The sequence below is a fragment of the Bactrocera neohumeralis genome, chromosome 2 (genome assembly GCF_024586455.1).
Source record: "Bactrocera neohumeralis isolate Rockhampton chromosome 2, APGP_CSIRO_Bneo_wtdbg2-racon-allhic-juicebox.fasta_v2, whole genome shotgun sequence".
In the NCBI taxonomy this organism is placed as follows: Eukaryota; Metazoa; Arthropoda; class Insecta; order Diptera; family Tephritidae; genus Bactrocera; species Bactrocera neohumeralis.
Genome location: NC_065919.1, coordinates 57,924,599 through 57,945,780, shown reverse-complemented (window position 1 = coordinate 57,945,780; position 21,182 = coordinate 57,924,599). Strand labels below are relative to the sequence as shown.

At 39.1% G+C, this 21,182-nt stretch overlaps 1 protein-coding gene across 1 annotated transcript in view; it reads left to right on the top strand.

Annotated features, from left to right (window-relative positions):
* LOC126751768 (protein timeless homolog) overlaps positions 1 to 21,182 on the top strand; it is a 571,553-nt gene that overhangs the window by 86,856 nt on the left and 463,515 nt on the right. Inside the window, exons 6-7 of the mRNA XM_050462284.1 lie at positions 7,281 to 7,466; positions 13,825 to 13,948. Of these exons, the coding sequence (XP_050318241.1) occupies positions 7,281 to 7,466; positions 13,825 to 13,948 (310 nt within the window). The remainder of the gene's footprint in view (positions 1 to 7,280; positions 7,467 to 13,824; positions 13,949 to 21,182) is intronic.

Below are 21,182 nucleotides of genomic sequence, written 5' to 3'. Positions count from 1 at the left end.
AAATCTTTATGTGTATTAGTTTAATGGGGTTAAGTATTGACCCGAATTCATCCATTTTTGACACAGAGCCAATGGGAATATTTAAAGTTATTTTGCCTAATCCTTTTGAGTACTTTTTTGATTTCGACAAAGGATTGACAGCTTGCAAATACGTTTATGTGTTCCGAAGACGTTCACACCAATTTGTATGTACTTAAATAGTGAACAATGTTTCTTTACTTAACTCGACTTAAGCTATTTTAGTAAATTTCCGGTTTTTAACTGCAATTTGTTGCTGTTGTAATTCTGGCTCCCTTTAATACCACCTTTTGACCGCAGGTTAGACAAATTTCAAATGAATATTTTGCACTATATGGTTTTTCATATAATTTTATTGTTGTTGTTATTGCAATTGCACTAATTCTTCATCGCCTGCAGTTGAAGCGCTTAAACGGCTAATAAGCACAGACATTTCGAAAGCAAAGTCAAGTGGAGTCAAACGGAGCAATCTATTGCAAATGACAAGATAGAAATAAATAAAAGCAAAATTTCCAACTTCGACACTGACCGTGACTGCGCGGGTGGTTGTGTGGCAACGTAAGTACGTATACAGTAGACGTAATAAAACAGCGCAAATAATAAGTTTATCTTGTAAAGTGGTCTCCTCGCCACAATTGCTTTGAATCCACCTTGAACCGTTATGAGCAATATGCAGCTGTCGAGCGCAGCCGCTTACGCAAGCAAATCAAGGCAGGCAAGCAACAAGGCAACAACAATAATGACGATAATAACTGTGTGGTAATACAAAGCCGCGAGAGAAATCTAGAAAAAATTAAAAAAAAAAGTAAAAAAAAGAAAACTCAGCTAAGCATCGATTGCAAGCCACGGATGCTGCATTTGTTATACACGCACAAGTACATACATATATGTATGTATATATTTATCTGCCATGTACTGCTAAAGCACTTTAGCCTTTCACCATTGCTCTCGCTCTCCATTCTAATTGAGTGCTTTGCTGCCTTTACTTCGAATTTTTTATTTTTGTTTGAGCCGCGGCGCGTTGCAAAGAGAGAAGCGGAAAAGCATTGCTTACGGTGCAACTAACGGTGTAGCTGAGTTGCGCGGACGTGTTACGGTTAAAGGAGCCGTAAAATAAGCTGCAAGCGGCAGCCACACGCTTCACGCACACACACTCACACACAATGTGGTGCGATATAGCACCATTGGCCATAATAAGTGTCGAGTGAATTTGCTGCAACAACAAATTACATGGCATACAACAATAGGAAATTGCAATTTTCGTTAGCATCGAATGAAATAATTTGTAGTTGGTTTTCTACTTAGGGCTATAAATTTATATGCATATGTGTGTGGGTGTGTGGGTATGTAGGTTTAGCACTTCCCTCTTTTGCAGTTGAAGGTCATTTTTGCTGGAATTCTGTCTGTACACAAAACTTGCGGCGATCTGCTTTGCTTACTAGTTATTTGTTTTGAGTGTTGAGTCCAAACCCAATCCAGGAGAAACATTTGCGCTCAGTCTGTGATAAAAAGTACCAACCCAGTTCCACCTTTATCTTAATAGTGGTTCCACGTGGACTTTCTCTAGGGTTCCGTGACCTATGTAACAACAACGACTCAGAAAGTAGTGCTGGTAAGGCCAATATTCTTTAACACAAATCGTTCGATGAAGGGAAATATTGACGGTTTCACAAACTGTATCACAGTGGCTTTCTGATCAGCCCATGATCTCGAAATAAATAATATTTCCATTCGCTTTGCAATCTGTTAAGTTATGTTAGGTTAGGTTCAATGGCTGATCCTCAAGATGAAGTATTGAGATGTTGAACCTAGTCTTCTTCCATATGGCGTGTGTAGGTGGCATGCGGTTAAATGCTAAAGCTAAGGCTCAAATCAATCATGACACTTACTCCATATCTGCAAGTTGCCCAATATACATATATATGTAGCTGGAAGGTGTATGTATGTCCGCGAGAGTTGCTATCAGACTTAGGGAATCTGTGTTCCCTAATGAGCAACTCTCTGAACATTCAACAATCCTTGTACGCTTTAATTTCATACTGGATCTTTTAGATCATTAGTCGCCAAATCAAACTCTGGCGGCACTTTCTCTGTCCACATACCTGCAAAGGAGTTGAGAGTGGAAAGAAGTCGCTGGAGGAGAGGGACAGCTCCTTTATGAATGGGTCAAAGCTTCGTGGAAATTGAAAGATGATGGTGGCGAAAACTCTTTGTTGGTCTGTATAACTCTTGCATAGATGTGTTGCATAAGGGTGATAAGAAACAGGTTACCTGGTTAAGTACCTATAGTTTTCCATATAAATTCGACATTCTTCCAATGACTTCATTGCTAAAAAAACATGAGTTAACGTTCTCTAAACGAAGACATTGTTGGAATATTTCGGAACCTTATGATTTAATATACCTTTTCCGATAGATTGAGGTTGAAATGTTAGACCATTAGACCAGTTCCAGTGAATTGTTTAGTATCGAACTTAGTCGCCTCAGTGGATTTGTAACAAGCTCAAAGCGCATCCTGTATACATACAAGAGGTCTTTTGATGCATACTTATGACTATTTGACCACGAAAACAAATGGTAATTCAACTGTCCAATATAATTCCTCTGGTGTTCGTTGCGTAGATCTGTCCCAAAACCAAAGTTAACGTTCCGCCCTCTACCGATTGTAATTGCTGTAGAAAGTCGCTAATGGCTGCTGCTAGATTCTCATATTAAGGTCTTCAAATCGATGATTCCATGGCTGTAATTCACCATAAGAACTTGGAATGGGTAAAATAAACTTGCAACGTTCGTTTGGTGTAACCAAGTCCTTGTCAACCAGAGATAATGTTTCTGTTGCCATCAGGAAGTTTTGGGCAACTATACCAAGAGCCCTTCTTTAGGCAACTGAGAGATGGCTACTAACCAGACATTGAGAAATCAGTTCTGAGTCGTGCGGGGTCAAAGTTATTGATAGTGAAACGAATTACAATATCTTGGATCCCATTAGGGTCCGCCTTCTTTGTAAGTAATTACTCCTAAAGCACATGATATTTGGAATACAGGCAAGTTGTAGTCCCATGCTGAGTGCTGAGATAATCGATAACTACTGCCAAATTTAGCTGAGCATTTGACTATATCTATACATTTATAATTATTAGCCATACTATTCATCTTGTTAAAATCCGTTTTACATCTTGTTTTTGTTCCAAAAACACTTTAAGAATAGATAAAAATCGATAAACCTTGTAGATATACTCTCTGATATACATATGTATGTAATCAATTTATGATTGTTTATTCTTCTTGCTGCAGTTTCCACTATTTTTCAATGGATTACTTTCAACTTATTTCGTTTATTTTGTGCAACATAGTTGGCCGCCTTTGGCATTGACTTCTACTAACACCGAAAACATATCATTATTTGACTCTTCCTCTTCATTGTGCAACAAAAGGAAAATACAGTCAGTACGTTTACTCACTTATATTATTTATTTCATATTTATCCACTTGAAGAAGAGAAATAAAATCGCCGCGCTCATACCAGCTCCCACTTATACATAAAGATCAGCAGATTTTAATATTAGGGGTAGGACTACAAAGTAAGAGTATGTACTTAAGAAAAAGAAAAAGCTAAGAATAATCACATTTCTAGATTTTAAAAAAAGTGCACGAGTTTTAGGATAAATTTGTTCACAATTATTTCTAATTATTTCTATTGCTTCATAAGTATTACTAATTTTGAAAGTCCTACCCCTCAATCACATTTTCTACCGCCGAAGTAGCCGCATTTTAACGGCACATGTGCAGTTGAAGTATTTGAAAATACTCGTAAATAAGCTTTTGCTCTTCTCACTTCCTCTTTATGCTATATTTTCATTTTCCTTTTTAATACATTTTTAATCGCTTTGGAAATATCGCATATCGCTGCGAGATGGTGAAAATAAGTGTTCTTTGCTTGACCTTGAAGCATTAATCTTTGTTGGCTGAGGATAAGTGCGCCATTTAAAATTCAGAATTTAATCAAAGCATGGAAAATTCTTAAAGTGAATTTGCTTTATGGTATTTTTCTACATTTTTCACTGTAAATGAGTGCTTAAGAGATAAAAAAGAATTATTATTGATTTTAATGGTTGTATTTAAAATTGTATGAGATAAATTTAAAAGTTCTGTAGGGAGAATGACACAATGTCTTAATCTAATTTTTTTTCTTCTATTATTTCTTTATGGCTATTCATTTAATAACAGACGAAAGGAATATATTTGTGGTTATCTATATAAATGTGTTTTCCGTCTATATTTTTTCTCGTCTCAAATTGTGTACTTTCGTTTTATATGAACAAACAAGCATCGGAAACTCAGTTCCTTCAACGTGGTAGTTCCACTTAATCTTCTACCGCCATGGACCTTGCCTATTGTTTATTCGGAAAGAAAGTCTGCGTTGAAAAAAATTTTTTATATACTTTTTTTATAAAATCCAATTTATTTTATATTCATTAAAAAATGCTAAATAGCTAGTTTCATGAAAACGCTATACGGTACATAAGTCGAAACTAGGGATTTTGGCATGCAAGGGATTTTCCTCATTAAATTCAAATCTGAGGTTTGTGGTGGTGGTTTGGTAGAGAAACCAAAGCTTAACTATGATTCTTATCTGGTTGAAAATGGCAGTCACTTCCTAGACCCAATTCTTCCGCTCTTTGCTTTAAATTTATTTAATTTATTTTCAAGACACTAACATAGTGCCGAGTGTATCTTATTCCATTCGGCCCACATCATTGCAGTGCTTTATTAGCACAATGCTTCACAGTATGTCTCAAGTCTTCCTTATTAAGTGGCGTACCCGTTTTCCGCCATTCAATCTTAAGATCTTTGATTCCAAAGACGCAAAACGTGCTCTCATCGGGAAAAATAAAACCTTCTGCTACAACTCTCGCTGCTTCTTGTGTTCGAATTGGCCATAATAGCCTGACAATTTTTTAAATTTTGCGAATACTGCCAGTGCAGAGGGTCTTCTTAAATTCTTTCTTAACATTAGCCTGTTTTCGCAGAAACAATTATTGCACTAACCTGTTTGGAGCGATGACGCCTCCCAGAAAAACCAGGAGAACATTCCTTCAACACGTCGACGCAATCGAACAATAAACCGACCACATTGCGGACGCGACTAATATCCGTCAGGAAATGAGCGCTATTCACAGTGGAGCTATTAACGTCTTCAGTGAATACCTTCCAGTGAATGGAGTACTTGAAGTCCCAACACCACCCATCGCAGAACAAGAGCTCGGAGTTGCCGTGTGAATCAAGGGTGACAACGCAACTACGTTCTGGGTACTGTAGCAAGTTAAACTCCTACTTATCCAGAATAAACAGTGACCTACCAAACCTATGTCCTGCATGCAACGAGTTCTCGTATGACACTAATCACCTCTTTGCAATGAAACCCGCTCTCTTAATGTCTCTCTCCCTGTGGTCAGAACCCGTCGAAACAGCTTGTTTTTCATGGCTTACCATTAAAGTCTTTCTACTCAGGAGTTAATTGATCAATTGACTGTAAAATTCGTTTTTTACTATGTTAATTCTTAGTCGAATTCAAATCGAAAAAGATGTCGAACGAGTATTTGGTCAGGTATGGACGCCAGTATGTCGGTGCAAGCCTTTTGAATGGCCTCTACGTCTGCATAACGCTTTCCTTTCAATGGCAAATGCATTTTTCCAAAAAGGAAGAAGTCGCACGGTGCCATATCATGTGAATACGGTGAGTGGTTAATGGTTAAAATGTGATTTTTGGTCAAATAAGCGGTCACAATGATGTCCTTCGAATGTTGGATTCTGAGCAATTTTCGGTCGTCAGTCAATTTGTGCGAAACAAACCGTGCCCACGCCTTTCGTAAGCCGAAATGTTCGGCCAAAATGCGATAAATCGATTTCCATGAATTTCAATGATGATTTCGGTTGATTTTTGATGAATTTACGCACAGTTTCGATGGAATTTCCGGTGATCACGGATTTTGATTGGCCCACATATTGATCGTCATTTATGTCCTCACGACCACTTTGAAAACGTTGAAACAACTCGTGCACTATCCCTATCCCATAGCAAGGCAATCATCGCCATAAACTTGTTTCATCAATTGAAACGTTTCGGTAAAAGTTTTACCAATTTTAAAACAAAATTTAATGTTGGCTCTTTGTTCGAAGCTCATTTTCGCACCGATAACAAACATACTGACACTTAAAATACAATATCTTCACTTCCAATCAATGAAACGTCATGAAATTCTCACTAAACAATCGATAAAGATAGCAGATTCTAACGCACCAGCAAACATATAGATGGCGCCACCAGGGAGCGCTGGATTCAAAAATTTCTGTTTACTTTGGAACACACCTTGTATAATATTAATGCACTAAATTAATTTGGCTGTGCGAGAAGGCTATTAAGTGATTGCGATGATAGCTAACATAGCGCCGAGTGTTTCTTGAAAGAGCAGGTTTCGAAGATATGCTCTGACTTCAAGTGTTTTTATTAATGAAAAGTGTTCTCAAAGTTCAGATCCTCCATTTTGCCTAAACTTGCTTAGGCTCTTAATAGTCAATGAGAGGGGTGGTGCTTGATACTTTGACGACTGAATACTCTAGTAAATAAAACACAAAAGTTGAGTTCCGAATTTAGTAAAAACATCTGAAGCTTTTTATTTTAAGCTCGCTTGTCGCAGCTGTAAGACCATAACCCAACTTATCTGTGTGTAATAATGAAACAATTATGTTATATAAACCAATTTATTTGCCTCAACTTCCCGACCTAAATACTCACATACATACATATATGTAAATCCATACTTATCTATGTAAATGCTGTTTGCCCTTTAATCCGTTATTCATGCTAAACATTCATTTATTTATATTATTTATACGCACTTCCACTTCCACTTCCACATTCCATTCATATTCGTCGATTCGTCGTTGTGGCAACTGCAACACAAATCTCCATCAAGCAACAAGCTAAGCTGACTAGAAGACCCCTCCTCCCTCCGCCTAACGAGCTCACTGGCACGCTCCTACACCTAACCTCAATCTGATTTGTGCGCGATTTTATTCCTTCAATTTAGTTCATTCTTATTCACAGTTATACCTTTATGCTGCATTTTTATTGTATTTGCTCTGCTGTAATTTCATTTCCCTGCACTTTTTTTCAGATTCTTTTATTTTATTTTATTTTCTTCCCTTCATTCTTTCATTATTATTGCTGTTATTTATTTGTATTATTTGTATATTTCCAGTTTGTGCCTGCGCGAGTTCTGCATTGAGATCCTTCGCTCGGCTTACAACACGCTGGTGCGCCAAGTGCGGCGTGTGCTGGAACGTAACGCCGGCACTGACAATCACGATGACTCGTACCTGCTGTGGGCCATACGATTTTTCATGGAATTCAATCGGTTGAGCGGCATGCAACTGGAGTTGGTGAGGTGAGTACGAAGACCGCAGAAAATGCGAATGGCGTAAAGAATGCAGGTTATATACAAAGCTTTGAAGACTGCCCGCGCTGAAAGTTTGACTGATGTGCGCCCGACTGTTTAGCCGCGCGCCGCTTTGTCTGACAGTGATAAGTATTGTTTTCATTGCGATAACGGTACTCAAGTCTACATACATATATACAATATATTGCCGTTGAGCTTTTCTTAAGCGAAATCAGCTTATTGGTCGTTGTTGACTCTAGTCGTCCGTCCTTCAATGCTATTATTTTGAAGCAATTAAGTGCAGACATTTTTTGCGTATTTCGCTCTTCTCCGAAAAAATTCTCTTCGTAGTGCAATTTTTGTTGTTCGTATTTTTTCGCTGGCGATGTCGTAAAGCACTTTTAAGTGTCTTAGTATTGTCTCAAGTTGCACTTTTGTTGCATTACGCTCACCGTGAATGGCGTTGCGCTGTGAGTGCGAGTGTTAAATTCTTGTTTTTATGACATAACCTCAAAGAATGTATTCAACTTTTAAGTGCTCTATTTTGTGCAGTTTCAACAGTTACAGAGCTGGTGTTATTTTATTGATAGTTGAAGGGAGAAGTGCATTTGCCGTTGCCAATGTTGTGTGTAATGTGTAGTCTTCCGTTTTATGTACAGCGAGTGCGAAAAGTACGTAACGCAATATTTAGTGCAGATTTTTGTTATCAAGTGGTATACTATTGTTCTTTAGAGAATATGAAGTAATATAGTAAATCGAGCAAGATTCTTCCAATATGTCCAAATGAAGAAGAAATCGGTTTGCCTGCCTCTTAATCGCATTCAAATCGAGTTGAAACTGGAATGCCACTGGGTGGGTTGTTGTCCGCACTGTAAATTTGGCAGTGTTTAACTCTGCTGGTTGTTATCCGGGCTGTAAATTTGGTTTTGTGCATTGATAAAATAGCAATTGGTTTGCCTGCTCTTCAATCGTACCGCGAAAGAAAAGAACTATTAAAAATATTATGTTCTCTAAACAAGTGACGAATACCGGCAACTTGAATGAGGTGAAAACCCTTATTAAACTCTAGCCTCAAGAGTTATTTTACGGAAATTTTAAAATTCCCCTTGACTGATCTCCACCTTCTTGCCTTCTTAAAGCCCTGAACAATAAACCAATATATGTGATATTATATAGTAACTGCGATATTTGTATTGGAGAACCTTAAAAACAATTGCTTCACAGACTACGACAGTCCATATATTTCCACGGAATTCGACACTGCTTCAAGATGTTTTATGGATGGTAATATATCGAAGCATGAAATAGTACTACTCGTACTTATCGATCCGAATGGGGTTAGCACGCCAAAAACACAGTCCTTGGTCGGATAAAGTTCGAGTTTATTCCGGCATAACATAGAACCGGCTGTAGTGAGCGTTATTATTTTATGTGAAATCGTCGGTTGTTCTTATTCTATCAGGGTTACTCGTTATGGATGGAAAGTTCTCAAATAAGGGGTCAACCAAGTAGAGGTACTTTTTTCAAAGCCTTTTTTTTGACAAAGCACGTGTGAGTCGTGTCAAGCTGTCACATTACTTTTGTTCAATATTGTTTGGGATTTCATCATGGAAAGACTTCCGCCTGAAGTGCGTTTACAAGCTTTATTACGAAAATTAATGTTTTGTAAAGAAGGTGTTTCGCGCGTTTCCATCAGCTTACGATCAAAATAATCGGCCTACTGAGTATTCTATTCGCAACACCATCACCTATTCTTGAGACTCATTAGCTGAGAGTTGAACGGCGACGTTCGCAGCAACTCGCACTGACGTATGGAATGACTTGGCGCACTTTTCGTCGAGATTATAATTTGAAAGCCACAAAATACAGTTTGTGCAAGAACTGAAGCCGCTCGACCTTCCCAAGCGACATCGCATCTATGGTCTCTTGAAAAGTTCCAAGAAGATCCAATGTTTTCGATCCAAATTTTGTTCAATGATGAGGCGAATTTATATTCTTAATTTTTCATAAAAGTCTGAGTTTTTAGGGATCTAGTCTAATATAATCTATGTTAAATTTTTGTTGTGAATTTTAGCAAATTCCATTATAATCTCTCGACTAAAATAAATTTGTTTTCTAAACCATATTTTTCTACTTATAATATTAATTTAATGTTCAACACTTTTCGGACACACTGTGTCCTGTGTATACCAACATTACCACCAAAGAATTCATTGCTCGTGGTCAGACTAACAAAGCTGTAAAGAAAATTTTAGACTACCATAATGTTAGTGGAAAGCGAGCTCGGTTGTTTGCTTAAGGCGCCTTTGGCCCTTCTCGGTCAGATTTTATTGTCGGTTGGCTATGTTAAATTTATTTAGTACGCGCGCGGAAGCTTCGGACAAAATGCTTTCACTCGCATCCGATTTTCTAGCTAACCGCAATACTGCCAGCCGGCTCACCCAACTGCTGGTCACTCTACCATGGACGCTCCATAAAACATCGGTATGACCAGGAGGAGAAGGGGATGCGTAATGAAAGTGGTGGAAAGTTGATAAATATTTTTGCTTTTATTCCTTTCCGGCAGGAGCAACAATAGTTTTATTGTTTAAACGCTACGCTAGAGAATAGATACGGCGGCGACGAAGCGACCAGGCGGACAAAGAGCAGCTGCTGCTGTGCGTAGTTCGGCGCTAGCTGTTGATGGCTGCACTTGTTGTCCAGGGTTGCATTGTTCATCATGCTCTCGCGTTGAATATTGTTATTTATTTTCTGACGCTTTCCATTGTTGGCCACTGTTGTTGTCCACTGTTGTTGTGCTGTTGTTTGGTCCATTCAAAGCTAACGAAATTTCGCCAATTTTCCTGCACTCTCCGGCATTCTGTTGTCTTTGTCCTCAACACCTTCAGCTGGTGCGGCGCGCATACGTTCCGAGCGTCTTCCGTAAGCCAGCAGACAATTCACTTAGTTATTTTGCCATTTCTTCCTCTTCGGCTGCCAAGGTTGAGATTTTCAGAGTATAACAATTTTTTTTTAAGTTTCTTGAAAACTATTTTGCTTGTCATTCCATGTAGCCCTGCCTATAGCTTTGCTGGCGCTGCGCAAATATCTTCAAAATTGTTTTGGTTACTTGCAAATTAGTTTCTACATGACAAGAATGAAGCTTTACAAAAATGTTGTCATTTCGCTACTGCTCTCGGTCCACTTGTCCCTTAGGCGCCCTCAGCCACAACCAGCGACTCCTTCATTCGTTTATTTATCCCTTTCGTTTATTGTTGCGTGACATTGCGTCGCTCAACTGTGCCAAATAGTTATGAAGTGTACCAACTGACTAAGACCCGCTCTGACGGTTGGCTCACCCACTTGTGGAAAACTTCGGCAAGAAAGTCTTGTGTGGGCAGCCAACTGGTTGTTGCTTGTAGTTTGCAAAACTTTGCCTGTCGGCGTTAATGCAATTTGTTTAGGGGTTTTCCCTAAGTTCCTCCACCAGCGTAGCGTACTAACCACTGTGTTTAGTTATTTTCTGCAAGAAATTTTCTTGCAAATTTTTCAACAAAAAATAAAGTTAAAAACTGACAAAATTTGTGTACAATAACAGTGAAATTTCGTGCATTGTTCGATTGTCCACTGCGGCGAAGTATGATGGAGCGCTTGAGTTTGTAACCATTCGGTAGGAGTGTCTCGAAGGAAGTAAGCGTTTAGGCAAGCTTTCTCAGTTGATAATAACATATAATATGTATGTTACATCCATCATAAATGTCGATGTCGCTCTCATCCAGTATCGCATTGGTCCTGTCAAAGTCGAAAACCTTATGATCATTTAGGTGATGTTAAGCACAGTTGAGTTGCTCGAGAGCATAGAAAGTCCATAAACTTCTATTCTCTCGAGCAACTCAAGAAATTTAGTTTTCAATATTCAATCCGTCTGATTGAGCATTGTATTCGGTTTAGGGCTTCGAGCAATTTCCGCTGATTCACGAATATTTATGTTTTCTGGAATCCTAGAGCAATAAAACGAATTCATCTAGAGTTTCAAATTTAAGTCATATGAATTAAATGGGTTCTGGCGCATTCATCGATCACAGCTTCTGGCGTATTCTTTGGCAGCAAGGTTTGTCGTTATCTCTGGGTCTCTTATATACCTTTCTACAGAACCTGGGTAGTTAACGTCCGTCATAAGAGTACTTTTTACTTTTTGTAGTGGCTTAGTCAATCTTGATCTGGAGAACTTATAAACGGCTTTGTTATATTTTGTAAAACACACATTTCAAGTAAAAGAGAAAAATATAAACGATTTAGCTGTTTTTCTAGCATAAACGGTCTGACCTCGTCAAATTGGGTTTCCAACTGGTTAATGGTATCGGCTTATTAGTATAGTTGCATGACTTCATATATTCCCACAACGAAGTCCGCGAATGCCAATTTATGGACCCATTTTTCAAAATGGTTCAGTTTCGATTTCTGTCACAATTGTATCTTAATATCATGACGGCTTCTCCCGCCGAATGTCTTAGCACTTGCTTGATTGATAATGACGTGAAGTACAAAGCTGTCAAACTGAGTAATTTGCTTGTAACGCTCACTTTGATAGTAGGTTTGGATTTAAAATAATACCTTGGGAATAAAAAGAATTCAAATAAATTATTTCTAACCAGATACAAGGGAGTCTAGAAAGATTCTTCAGATTTGTCGGCTATCCCTTTGAAAATTACCTACAAAAACATCATAATTTGGTGGATCCAATATTCCATAGTAATTTTTCCATTTTAAATTTACAAGAGAACGCTCTCTTGTAGACGACTCTTACAGTGAGTGTCTCTGATTAGGTACTATATCCAGATTAAGGTGAAAATTGGCCCATTAGAGTAAAATATGGTCACAAAGATCCAGCATCCTAAACAATTCCAGGAGCCTGCTGGGCGCGACTGAGACGATGTGATTCCTGTCCACATAGAAGGAATTTAGAGCCTTGAGCCTGCTTCTGCAAATAGCTGGGCAATCCAGATTCAAATGTTCTGGAGTTTCTCAGAACCGGCAGTTTGTGCAAGAGACTATGCCCTCGTTGGACAAGTGATTTCTGAGCCTGCAGTGCCCTGAATAGGGCGTGACAAGGAGGAATTTGTCTTGGGGGAAGTTGATCATTTGCTTAAACCTTGCTTGCTTGGTGCATTCCTGCCACCTGCTGCCAACGCTGTTTTCTCCCTACTCTTGGACGCTGCCAACGATCGGGCGCTAGTTCATCGGCAAGCTCATTGCCGGCTACCCCTTTATATCCCGATTAGGTGTATTCGATTGCACACTGATAGACGGTTCAGCCTTCCTATATACTCCCCCGCAATGCCTGCTCCAATGTTTTCGGGTATTTTCGAGCCGACGGTGTACCACTGGTTTCTATGTAAAGTTAACCTTCTTCATAGCGCCGTCTCTTGAAAGAAGGGCCTGTGTTGTGTCTTCCTCTAGGGCCTTCATTTGTTGAGGCGTCATTATCTTTTTTTTGCGGAAACCCTCTATTACCATGAGCAGCATGTTTGATCACTAGACGCACCGATGTGAGCTCTAGTATGACTTCAAGTGCTGCGGTTGGTCAAGTACGCATTGCTCAGACACAGACTGCGCTGACTTAGATGCCCATGCAACCCTTCCATAAGTAACAATAGGTCTTACGTCCAGCCATCTTATGTCTCCTTTATGGGATATTTCGATATAAATGTGGTTAGGCTCATTTCGGTGGAACGGAAAGTTGGTAGAATAGCCAAATTTCCTTCATTTCCTGCCTGTAGTTTCCTTTTAAAAGTTTTTAGAGCGGTTACTGAAAATTTCCAAAGCTGTAGCGTAGCCATGGGTTTCCGTAATTTCCAGTTACCATTTTCCCCCATTTCTGTTCACTCATTTCATTTGGTTTGCAGCCAACCAACGGATTAAACATTTTAGTAATTACCGCAAACGTAGAGTTCGTCTCCCCTTCTTGCTCCCTTCTTTCGTATATACACTCGAATCATTTTCGCAGCAACTCGAGCAGATGTTGCGCTTCGTCGAGACTCACCTGTCTATCAGCTGCACTCTAAAGTATGCGCCGTTATGCGTATCTCTCTGTAATTTCGTTAATGACTTCAACTACTACAAAGTATTTGCCACTTACCGCGCACTCTCCCGCAGCTGCGCTTCGGCAAATGCAACGTTTGAGGAGTTCTACTTTCGCGCAGCGACTCGACTTCGTTGTTTCTTGTTATATGTTGTTGCATTTGAATTTTAATTTCTTAACACTTAAACTCATTACTTCACTTTTCCACACTTTTACACTTATCGTCTTTGTGCATTTTTACGCTGTTTAATGCATATGTATGAGTTAGCTAACGGTTTTTCTCTTTTCCTTCGTATTTACTTGCAGTGAGTCGTTGAGTGTGCAGTGCTTCCACTGGGTGCTTACGCGTATGCAACATGATATGGACATGATTATCAGCGACAAGAAGCAGGCGCGCGTCTGGGCGAAACGCTTACATGTCGCACTACAGGTGAGTACCCACTCGAAAATATATTCATTTATGTATGTGCTTGTAGTTATAAGTATATGGTATAATGTGTGCGTCTAATACGAGTAAAACTAGTTGCACTCCATGGTTTTTTTGTTAAGTGTTGAAAAGTTCCCGGCAGTGGCGGGTTTCGAAAGAGCTCTATTGTGAAACATTAAGGGTCACGTGACCCCCAAAAAAGTTTGTTATAAATTTTGTCTCGTAGAAAGGGATTTAGGTTTACCAGCTTGTTTTGTGCATATTTTTGCCAAAAAAGATCAAGAGCTTTAAGCTCAAAAATGGTTCTGGCGCTTATCGCTTATCTTTAAAAGCTTAAGATCAGTTGCTAAACAATTGTTCCCCATATTTGAGCTTTTTTTACCTTTCGATTGCTTCCGATGTAGCTATAAGCTTTATGTCATTACTTTTGAGCTTTCTGCGGGTACAAAGCGATATATATCTTTAACTTCGATTTTTTTCTTTGCGTGAAAGGTCAAGAGCTTTAAGCTCAAAAATGGTTCCTAGGCTTATCGCTTAACTTTAAAAGCTTTTGACAGATTTTCAAATCGAAAGACCAGTTACCTACTAAATCTTTTGCTAAACAATTGCTTCCGATAAGATATTTGATTTTTTTACCTTCCGATATAGCGATAAGCTTAATGGCATTACTTCAGAGCTTTCTGTGGGTACAAAGAGTTATATATATTTAATTTCGATTTTATTCTTTGCCGCGAAAGGTTAAGAGCTTTAAGCTCAAAAATGGTTCCTAGGCTTATAGCGTATCTTTAAAAGCTTTTGTCAGATTTTCAAATCGAAAGACCAGTTACCTACTAAATCTTTTGCTAAACAATTGCTTCCGATAAGATATTTGATTTTTTACCTTCCGATATAGCTATAAGCTTTATGTCATTACTTCAGAGCTTTCTGTGGGTATAAAGAGAGATATATCTTTAATGTCGATTTTTTTTATTAGCATTCGTGGAAAGATGTTTGTAAATTTTTAATCTTTTTTTTAACTGCTAACTAATTCTAACTCACAAATGATGGTAAAATCTCCCGAGCTTTAGTTTTCGGCATTGGTGTGACTTTCATCCGATAAATACATATAAAAAAACTGTAATCATCTACACCGATTGCTTATTTTCGTTGCGATTTGGATCCGCTTCGAAATAATACCTTTTAGCCTCTGCATTTGATAAACTTTGACAACTTTAATTTAACCCACTTTCTTCGAGGTTCTTATTCTCTAAATCTAGTACTGCCGTTAGAGCTTTTTTTCCGGAAACCATAGCAGTAGAAGTGCTTAAATAAAACTTTTAAGGTTGTCTGAATTCAAATGTCTGACAAGCTCTGAGAGAAGGTATCAAATATACTTGTATTATACGCTACTTCCTCGAACTTCGGAAGATTTATAAAACGAAACGTTCTCTCAATCTATCTACTGAAACAGTATTTTCCATGTGGATACCTTTTAAATCGGCAGGCGTTACGAAGAAAGTAGAGAATATAAAAAATGCCGCGATTGTCAGACAGTTCACAGGGCATCTACAGGAAGCGCAATAGTTGGGCTTGGTAGCTTGATTAGCGCTGGGACACAATCGGTACATGCGCTTTCGCAAAATCCGTTTGGCCCAAGATCGATGGCAAGATATCTAGTGATCTCTTTGCCCTCAATAAGGCTAGCCTCTCCCTTGTTGTGGGGCTTTTAACAGGCCATTGTCATATTAGACTCCACGCAGTAAGGAAATCCTACCAGACGCCATTTGCAGAAGGTGAATGGAAGAAGATGAGGTGAAAACAACTCACACTTCCTTTTTGAATGTCCTGCGTTTGGGAGGTTAAGACTTGAACACTTGGATGCGCATAGCTTCGAGCATTCCACCGAATTGCTAATTTGTAGTTCGAACACAGAAACTCTTCTTTTTTATGCCATCAGAAAGGACTACATATAGTATAGACCACGTGCGATCTTTGGTCAGGCATCTAACCTAACCCCGAAGAGAAGTGGGAAATTATGTTGGAAAATTTCGAAGGGTAGCATTTGAGGTTCACTCGATGGGTGTCACTCGCCCCATTCTATTAAAAAGAATAATTTGTAAAAAAATTATGGTGAACCTCCTAAAGAGGTTTTTACTAAGCATACATTTTGCAGCTGCCAGTTAGACAATATTTCTGGTTGCGATTGCATGAAAGGCGGAGTTAAAAAAAAGTTGAAAATTAGGCAAAGTTGGCACGAAACTGAAGGTTTCGTTTTCAATCCGTTTATCGAATTTGATGGGTATCTGCCTCGCGGAAGGATTATATACTGATATTTGATGGGTCAATCGCTTCAAGTAAATCCGCCAAGACGGCTTTCCCAATTCGCTTCTAAAATATTAGAGAACCATCCTGGAGACAACCCTATTCTACATCCAATGGCGCTTGATCACTCGTATTAAAAAATGTATATTTGACTCAAAATCTTGTTTAACAAACAACTTTAGTTTGCGAATCCTTTGTCGTAAGACCTGAAAATATCATTAATTTTTTAAATCAGCTCTGTCTTCGCAGATAATATTGAACATCTGGATATCGGAAAGCTATATAATGAGCATTTTTGTTCTTTAGATGTGTGGATATTTCCACCACCACCCCTCGTTCTGTAAATTCTTCTTGTCCCGATACAAGTTTTTTGGACCACACCGCCAACCTTTATTTTCTTATACTTTCTTTCGCTTCTGCTTTGTTACTTCGTTCGAATATCATTGATTTCATCACGCACCTCGGTGTATGCAATTTGCTCTCTGCTAGCTCACCCCTTTTTTCGAGCGCAAAAGTTCACTAGTCGCCTTCATTTTTATGCTGCTCATTCTCATCACTTTACTTACCTTCGCCACTTCCTATTTCTCGCTGCTCTCCGAGTTGTCGTGGCAATTTTAAATGTTGATGCAACTTGCCACAAATTTGCTCGCACAGCTCCTTCCTTACCTTAAATATTAGGTGAGTGTGTGTGTTTGTGCGCTTTCTACATTGGAGTTTTGCCAAGCAACATGAAGAGTTGTAGTAGTGACTTATCACATTTTACGGTTATTAAGTGAAAGCGCAGCAGCAGCGCTGCTTTGCTTTGAGTATGTTAAGAAATCAAATGTTGCAAAGAAGTTGGCAGCAGCAAACAAGAAAAATCGGAATTTCACTACTCAAACTAGTCAAAGTGCTGTGTGTATGCATTGAAGAGGATACGAAAAAGACAGACTGACATATGCTGCTAAAAATTGCAACAAAAGCAAAAGAATTTGCTGCAACAAATAGTCGTACTATGGAGAGAATATATAATATTTACATATATTTAGGGTGAACCATAACATGTTTTTTAAAGATTTGGTCCCAGACTTCACGTCTCAGAAGGTCCATCCCTTGAGTCCAATATTCGATGACTCCTTCGAGCATTTCGACTGGTAACTGACGAATGACACGCGTGATGTCTTGCTCGAAAGCCTGAATCGATACTGTATTGTTCGCGTAGACTTTGGACTTTACATATCAACAGAGGGAAAGGCAAACTTCAAATCTTCTTGCCCAATCCGGTCTAAAACGTGAAATTATTTGCTCCCCGAATTGTTCTTTTAATAAATCTATTGATTGATGCCATGCGTGGGAAGTGGCGCCTTCTTGTTTAAACCAAGTAACGCCGAGAACGCGAGCTTCAATTTCAGGCATCAAACAGTCGGTTATCGTGGCGCGATTACGGTTACGTTCTCACCGGAATCATTTTTGAAGAAATATGGACCGATAATTCCACAGGCCCACAAACCACTCCAAACCGTTATTTTCCTGGATAAAATGGCAGCTCTTGAATCTTTTCTGGTTGCTCTTCGTCCCAAATGCGGTAATTTTGCTTGTTTACACACCCATTGAGTCAGAAATGGGCCTCATTGCTGAACAAAATTTGGTGGGAAAACGTCTGATATTCTTGGAATTTTCCAAAAGCTGTATTTTGTACGATTCAACTTAAGATCTCGACGTAAAATGCGCCAAGTCCTTCCATAGGTCAATCCGAGTTGATGCGAACGGCGCCAAATCGACTTTCGACGGCTGCTATATTTTCTTCACAGCGTGCTGTACGTGGTCTATTCGGTACAATATTATCCAATAATGAATGCTGAATCTCAAGATGGATCGCGGTCCAATCGCTAAAGCTGAAAATCGTCGATGGTCATTACTTTGATTTCCATTCAAATATTCTTTAATATGCCTTTGAAGCACTCGGAACGGTATTTCAAAATCATTTAGGGAATTTTGGGAGTCACTCTCGGGTTCTCCGATCCTCACTTGGCAATATTTTTAACTTTTATTCAACTCTAAAGGGATTTGTTTTGCTGTGACGAGGTAAGGGAAAAGTTTCTAACGAGCTGGAAATTTGCCTGCCCTGCTTTAGCTATACCAAATCGTATATGCACCACCCTGTTATGCAATTTGTAAATACTTGTGAGCACGAAAAAATTACAACTATTTACTAAGGCAAAGTCACGTGTGGCATTTTACAGCGAGATTATTTACCAAGTAAAGCTGCTTTGCAGTTCATTGCATTTACGTGCCGCAATGCCGCCCCGTCTGTACTTAACCCACGTTGGGATTTGGTGTCGAATGCTGCTCTTTTTTACCGTGCTGCCGTTGATAGCATCGAAATTTGCTCAAGTATGTACTCGCACAAGCTGGCTAGTTGCCGTCGTGCTGGTTCATTAACACGAATCGAATTCAGCGCATGTCTTCGGCACCGGGTCTTGTGTTAATTAATACTTAGTACAACGCTGTCTCGTCCCAACTCACATTACACAAAATTTACTACACAGGTGTCTAATAAGTGGCAATGGATCGCGTCTGAACGTCTTTAACTCATACCCGATATGTCACACTGCCCGCTTACCCACTCTCTTTGAGTGAATGATACTTGACATGCTGCTGCACTACTTCGCATAGCCCGATTTACGTTTGGCTTGTCTTGAGTCTTGGCTGCTACTCATTAGAAATGCGCACCAATGTTCGTATCCTTCAGTACGGTTACTTCCGCTTCTTTAGCGACGTTTTGCTTAATTAGATGTTCGTGAAGTAGTTTTATTGTAAAACAACACCTTTTATACCTTCTACTCCTTTACATCTTAGATTGCGCGGTGGCGGGTTGCGGAGCTAACATTCTCTTGATTGAGCGAATCTAATGCCAATTTGCATAAAATAATCCGGTAGTAAATTGCAGTTCCATTAGTTCTTATCTTTGTTGAGACTGTACAGTTCTTCTTCTTCATTACTATATTCTTTTACTTTTACATATTATTCGAAAGTGGTTGGATAGTTTTACTTTAGTTTATAAACTAATGAACTATACTTTTTCAAACAAATTATGATCTAACCGACCTCCTACTCCACTCAAACTTCGTTGATATTTAAACACATGAAATGTTATACCTACTAAGACCCTGTTTGAGGAAGCTATATTTATCGCTGCTTGTGTCTATCTGAGTTTATAGAGTTTATGTAACCTTTCATGAACCGATCATAAAGAAGTTCGAGTAGCAATTACCCGTCTGAAGAACAAAAAGGCGGTAGTGGTCGATAGATTGCCGGCCGAGCTATTCAAATAACCGTGAAAAGAGAATCGACACACACCACTCATTCCTCGAAAATGAGCTGCGTCTATGCCGCGATGTCTGAATGTGGTATCCCCGCAAAATTAATACAGCTGTGGAAACTGACGTTGAGCAATACCAAAAGTTCGTTCAGGTCCTCTCCGAGCCGTTCGATTCGAAACGAGGTATTAGACAAGCAGACTTCCTATCTTCCGACTTCTTCAATCTGCTGCTGGGAAACATAATTCGCGCTACAAACCTTAATCGAGCAGATATAATCTGCTATAAGAGTGTATAACTGCTGGCATATGCCGATCATATTGATATCATTGGCCTCAAACAACCGCACCATTAGGGCAAGACGAAATATCTCCTGTCATTGAACAAACAGTCGTCGCATTCGCGACTTGGCTCCCATGTCACTGTTGACAATCATAACTTCGAAGTTGTAGATAATTCCGTCTATGACGATGACAACATCTGATGAATCGGCGTTACGAGTTTTCGAGAGAAAGATTCTGCGGAAGATTAATGGTTCTTTGCGCATTGGAACGATGTCGACGGAACAGCTGTACGAAGTACATACATGACGGCATTGACATAGTTCAGCGAATTAGAAGACAACGGCACGTTGGCTAGGTCACGTCGTCCGAATGGACGAAAACACTCCAGTTCTGAGAGTATTAGATGCAATACCCGCCGGGGTAAGCAGAGGAAGAGGAAGACCTTCATTACGTTGGAAAACACAGATGGAGAAGGACCAGGCTACACTTGGAATCTCCAATCTGCGCCAAACAGCGAAAAGCGAGAACGACTGGCGCGCTGTTATATCGGCTATAACCGCGTAAGCGGTGTCTATTTTACTTCTCAGACAGTTTTGTGATTATTTGACTTGTCAAAAATATCTGCGAACTGTTGAATCGCAACAAAATCGATATATTTCTGAAACGGTTGGTTACTGGTGATAAATCGAAGGTGACTTAATAATTTTAAGCGAGAACGGTTGTGTTCGAATGGCGGTGAACAGGTGAATTTTTTTTTTTTTTTTAATTTAAGCGTTCTCAGACTTCATCAACTTTATAGGAAATATTTCGAGTAAATTTTTTTTTGTTTCTGCCTTTAAGTTGATACCTAAGATCATGTAAATTGAGTTAGGTTCATAAGATAATATTACACCACGACCTTAGGTCTTGTGCCCTAATGGAGTCATACATAAGTATATGTATATAAAGAACTCCAAAAATATCATGACAACTAAGAGGTCAACATTAAAAGACTTTTCGTGTGACAATTTATTTTTTGGTGTAGTTACCAGCTAATATTTTCAAGAATCTGAAGCTTTTACTTATTCTCTTTACCCTGGGTAATTAAATCTCGCAGCATCAGGGTGCATTATTGTTATTTGATAACTTAAATGCCAGGTCACTAATTTTTATACCCTGAACAGGGTATATTAAGTTTGTCACGATGTTTGTAACACCCAGAAAAAAGCGTCGGAGACCCTATAAAGTATATGTATAAATGATCAGTATGTTGAGCTGAGTCGATTTAACCATGTTCGCCTGTCTGTCTGCCCGTCCGTCTGTATATATACGAACTAGTCCCTCAGTTTTTAAGATATCCTTTTGAAATTTTGC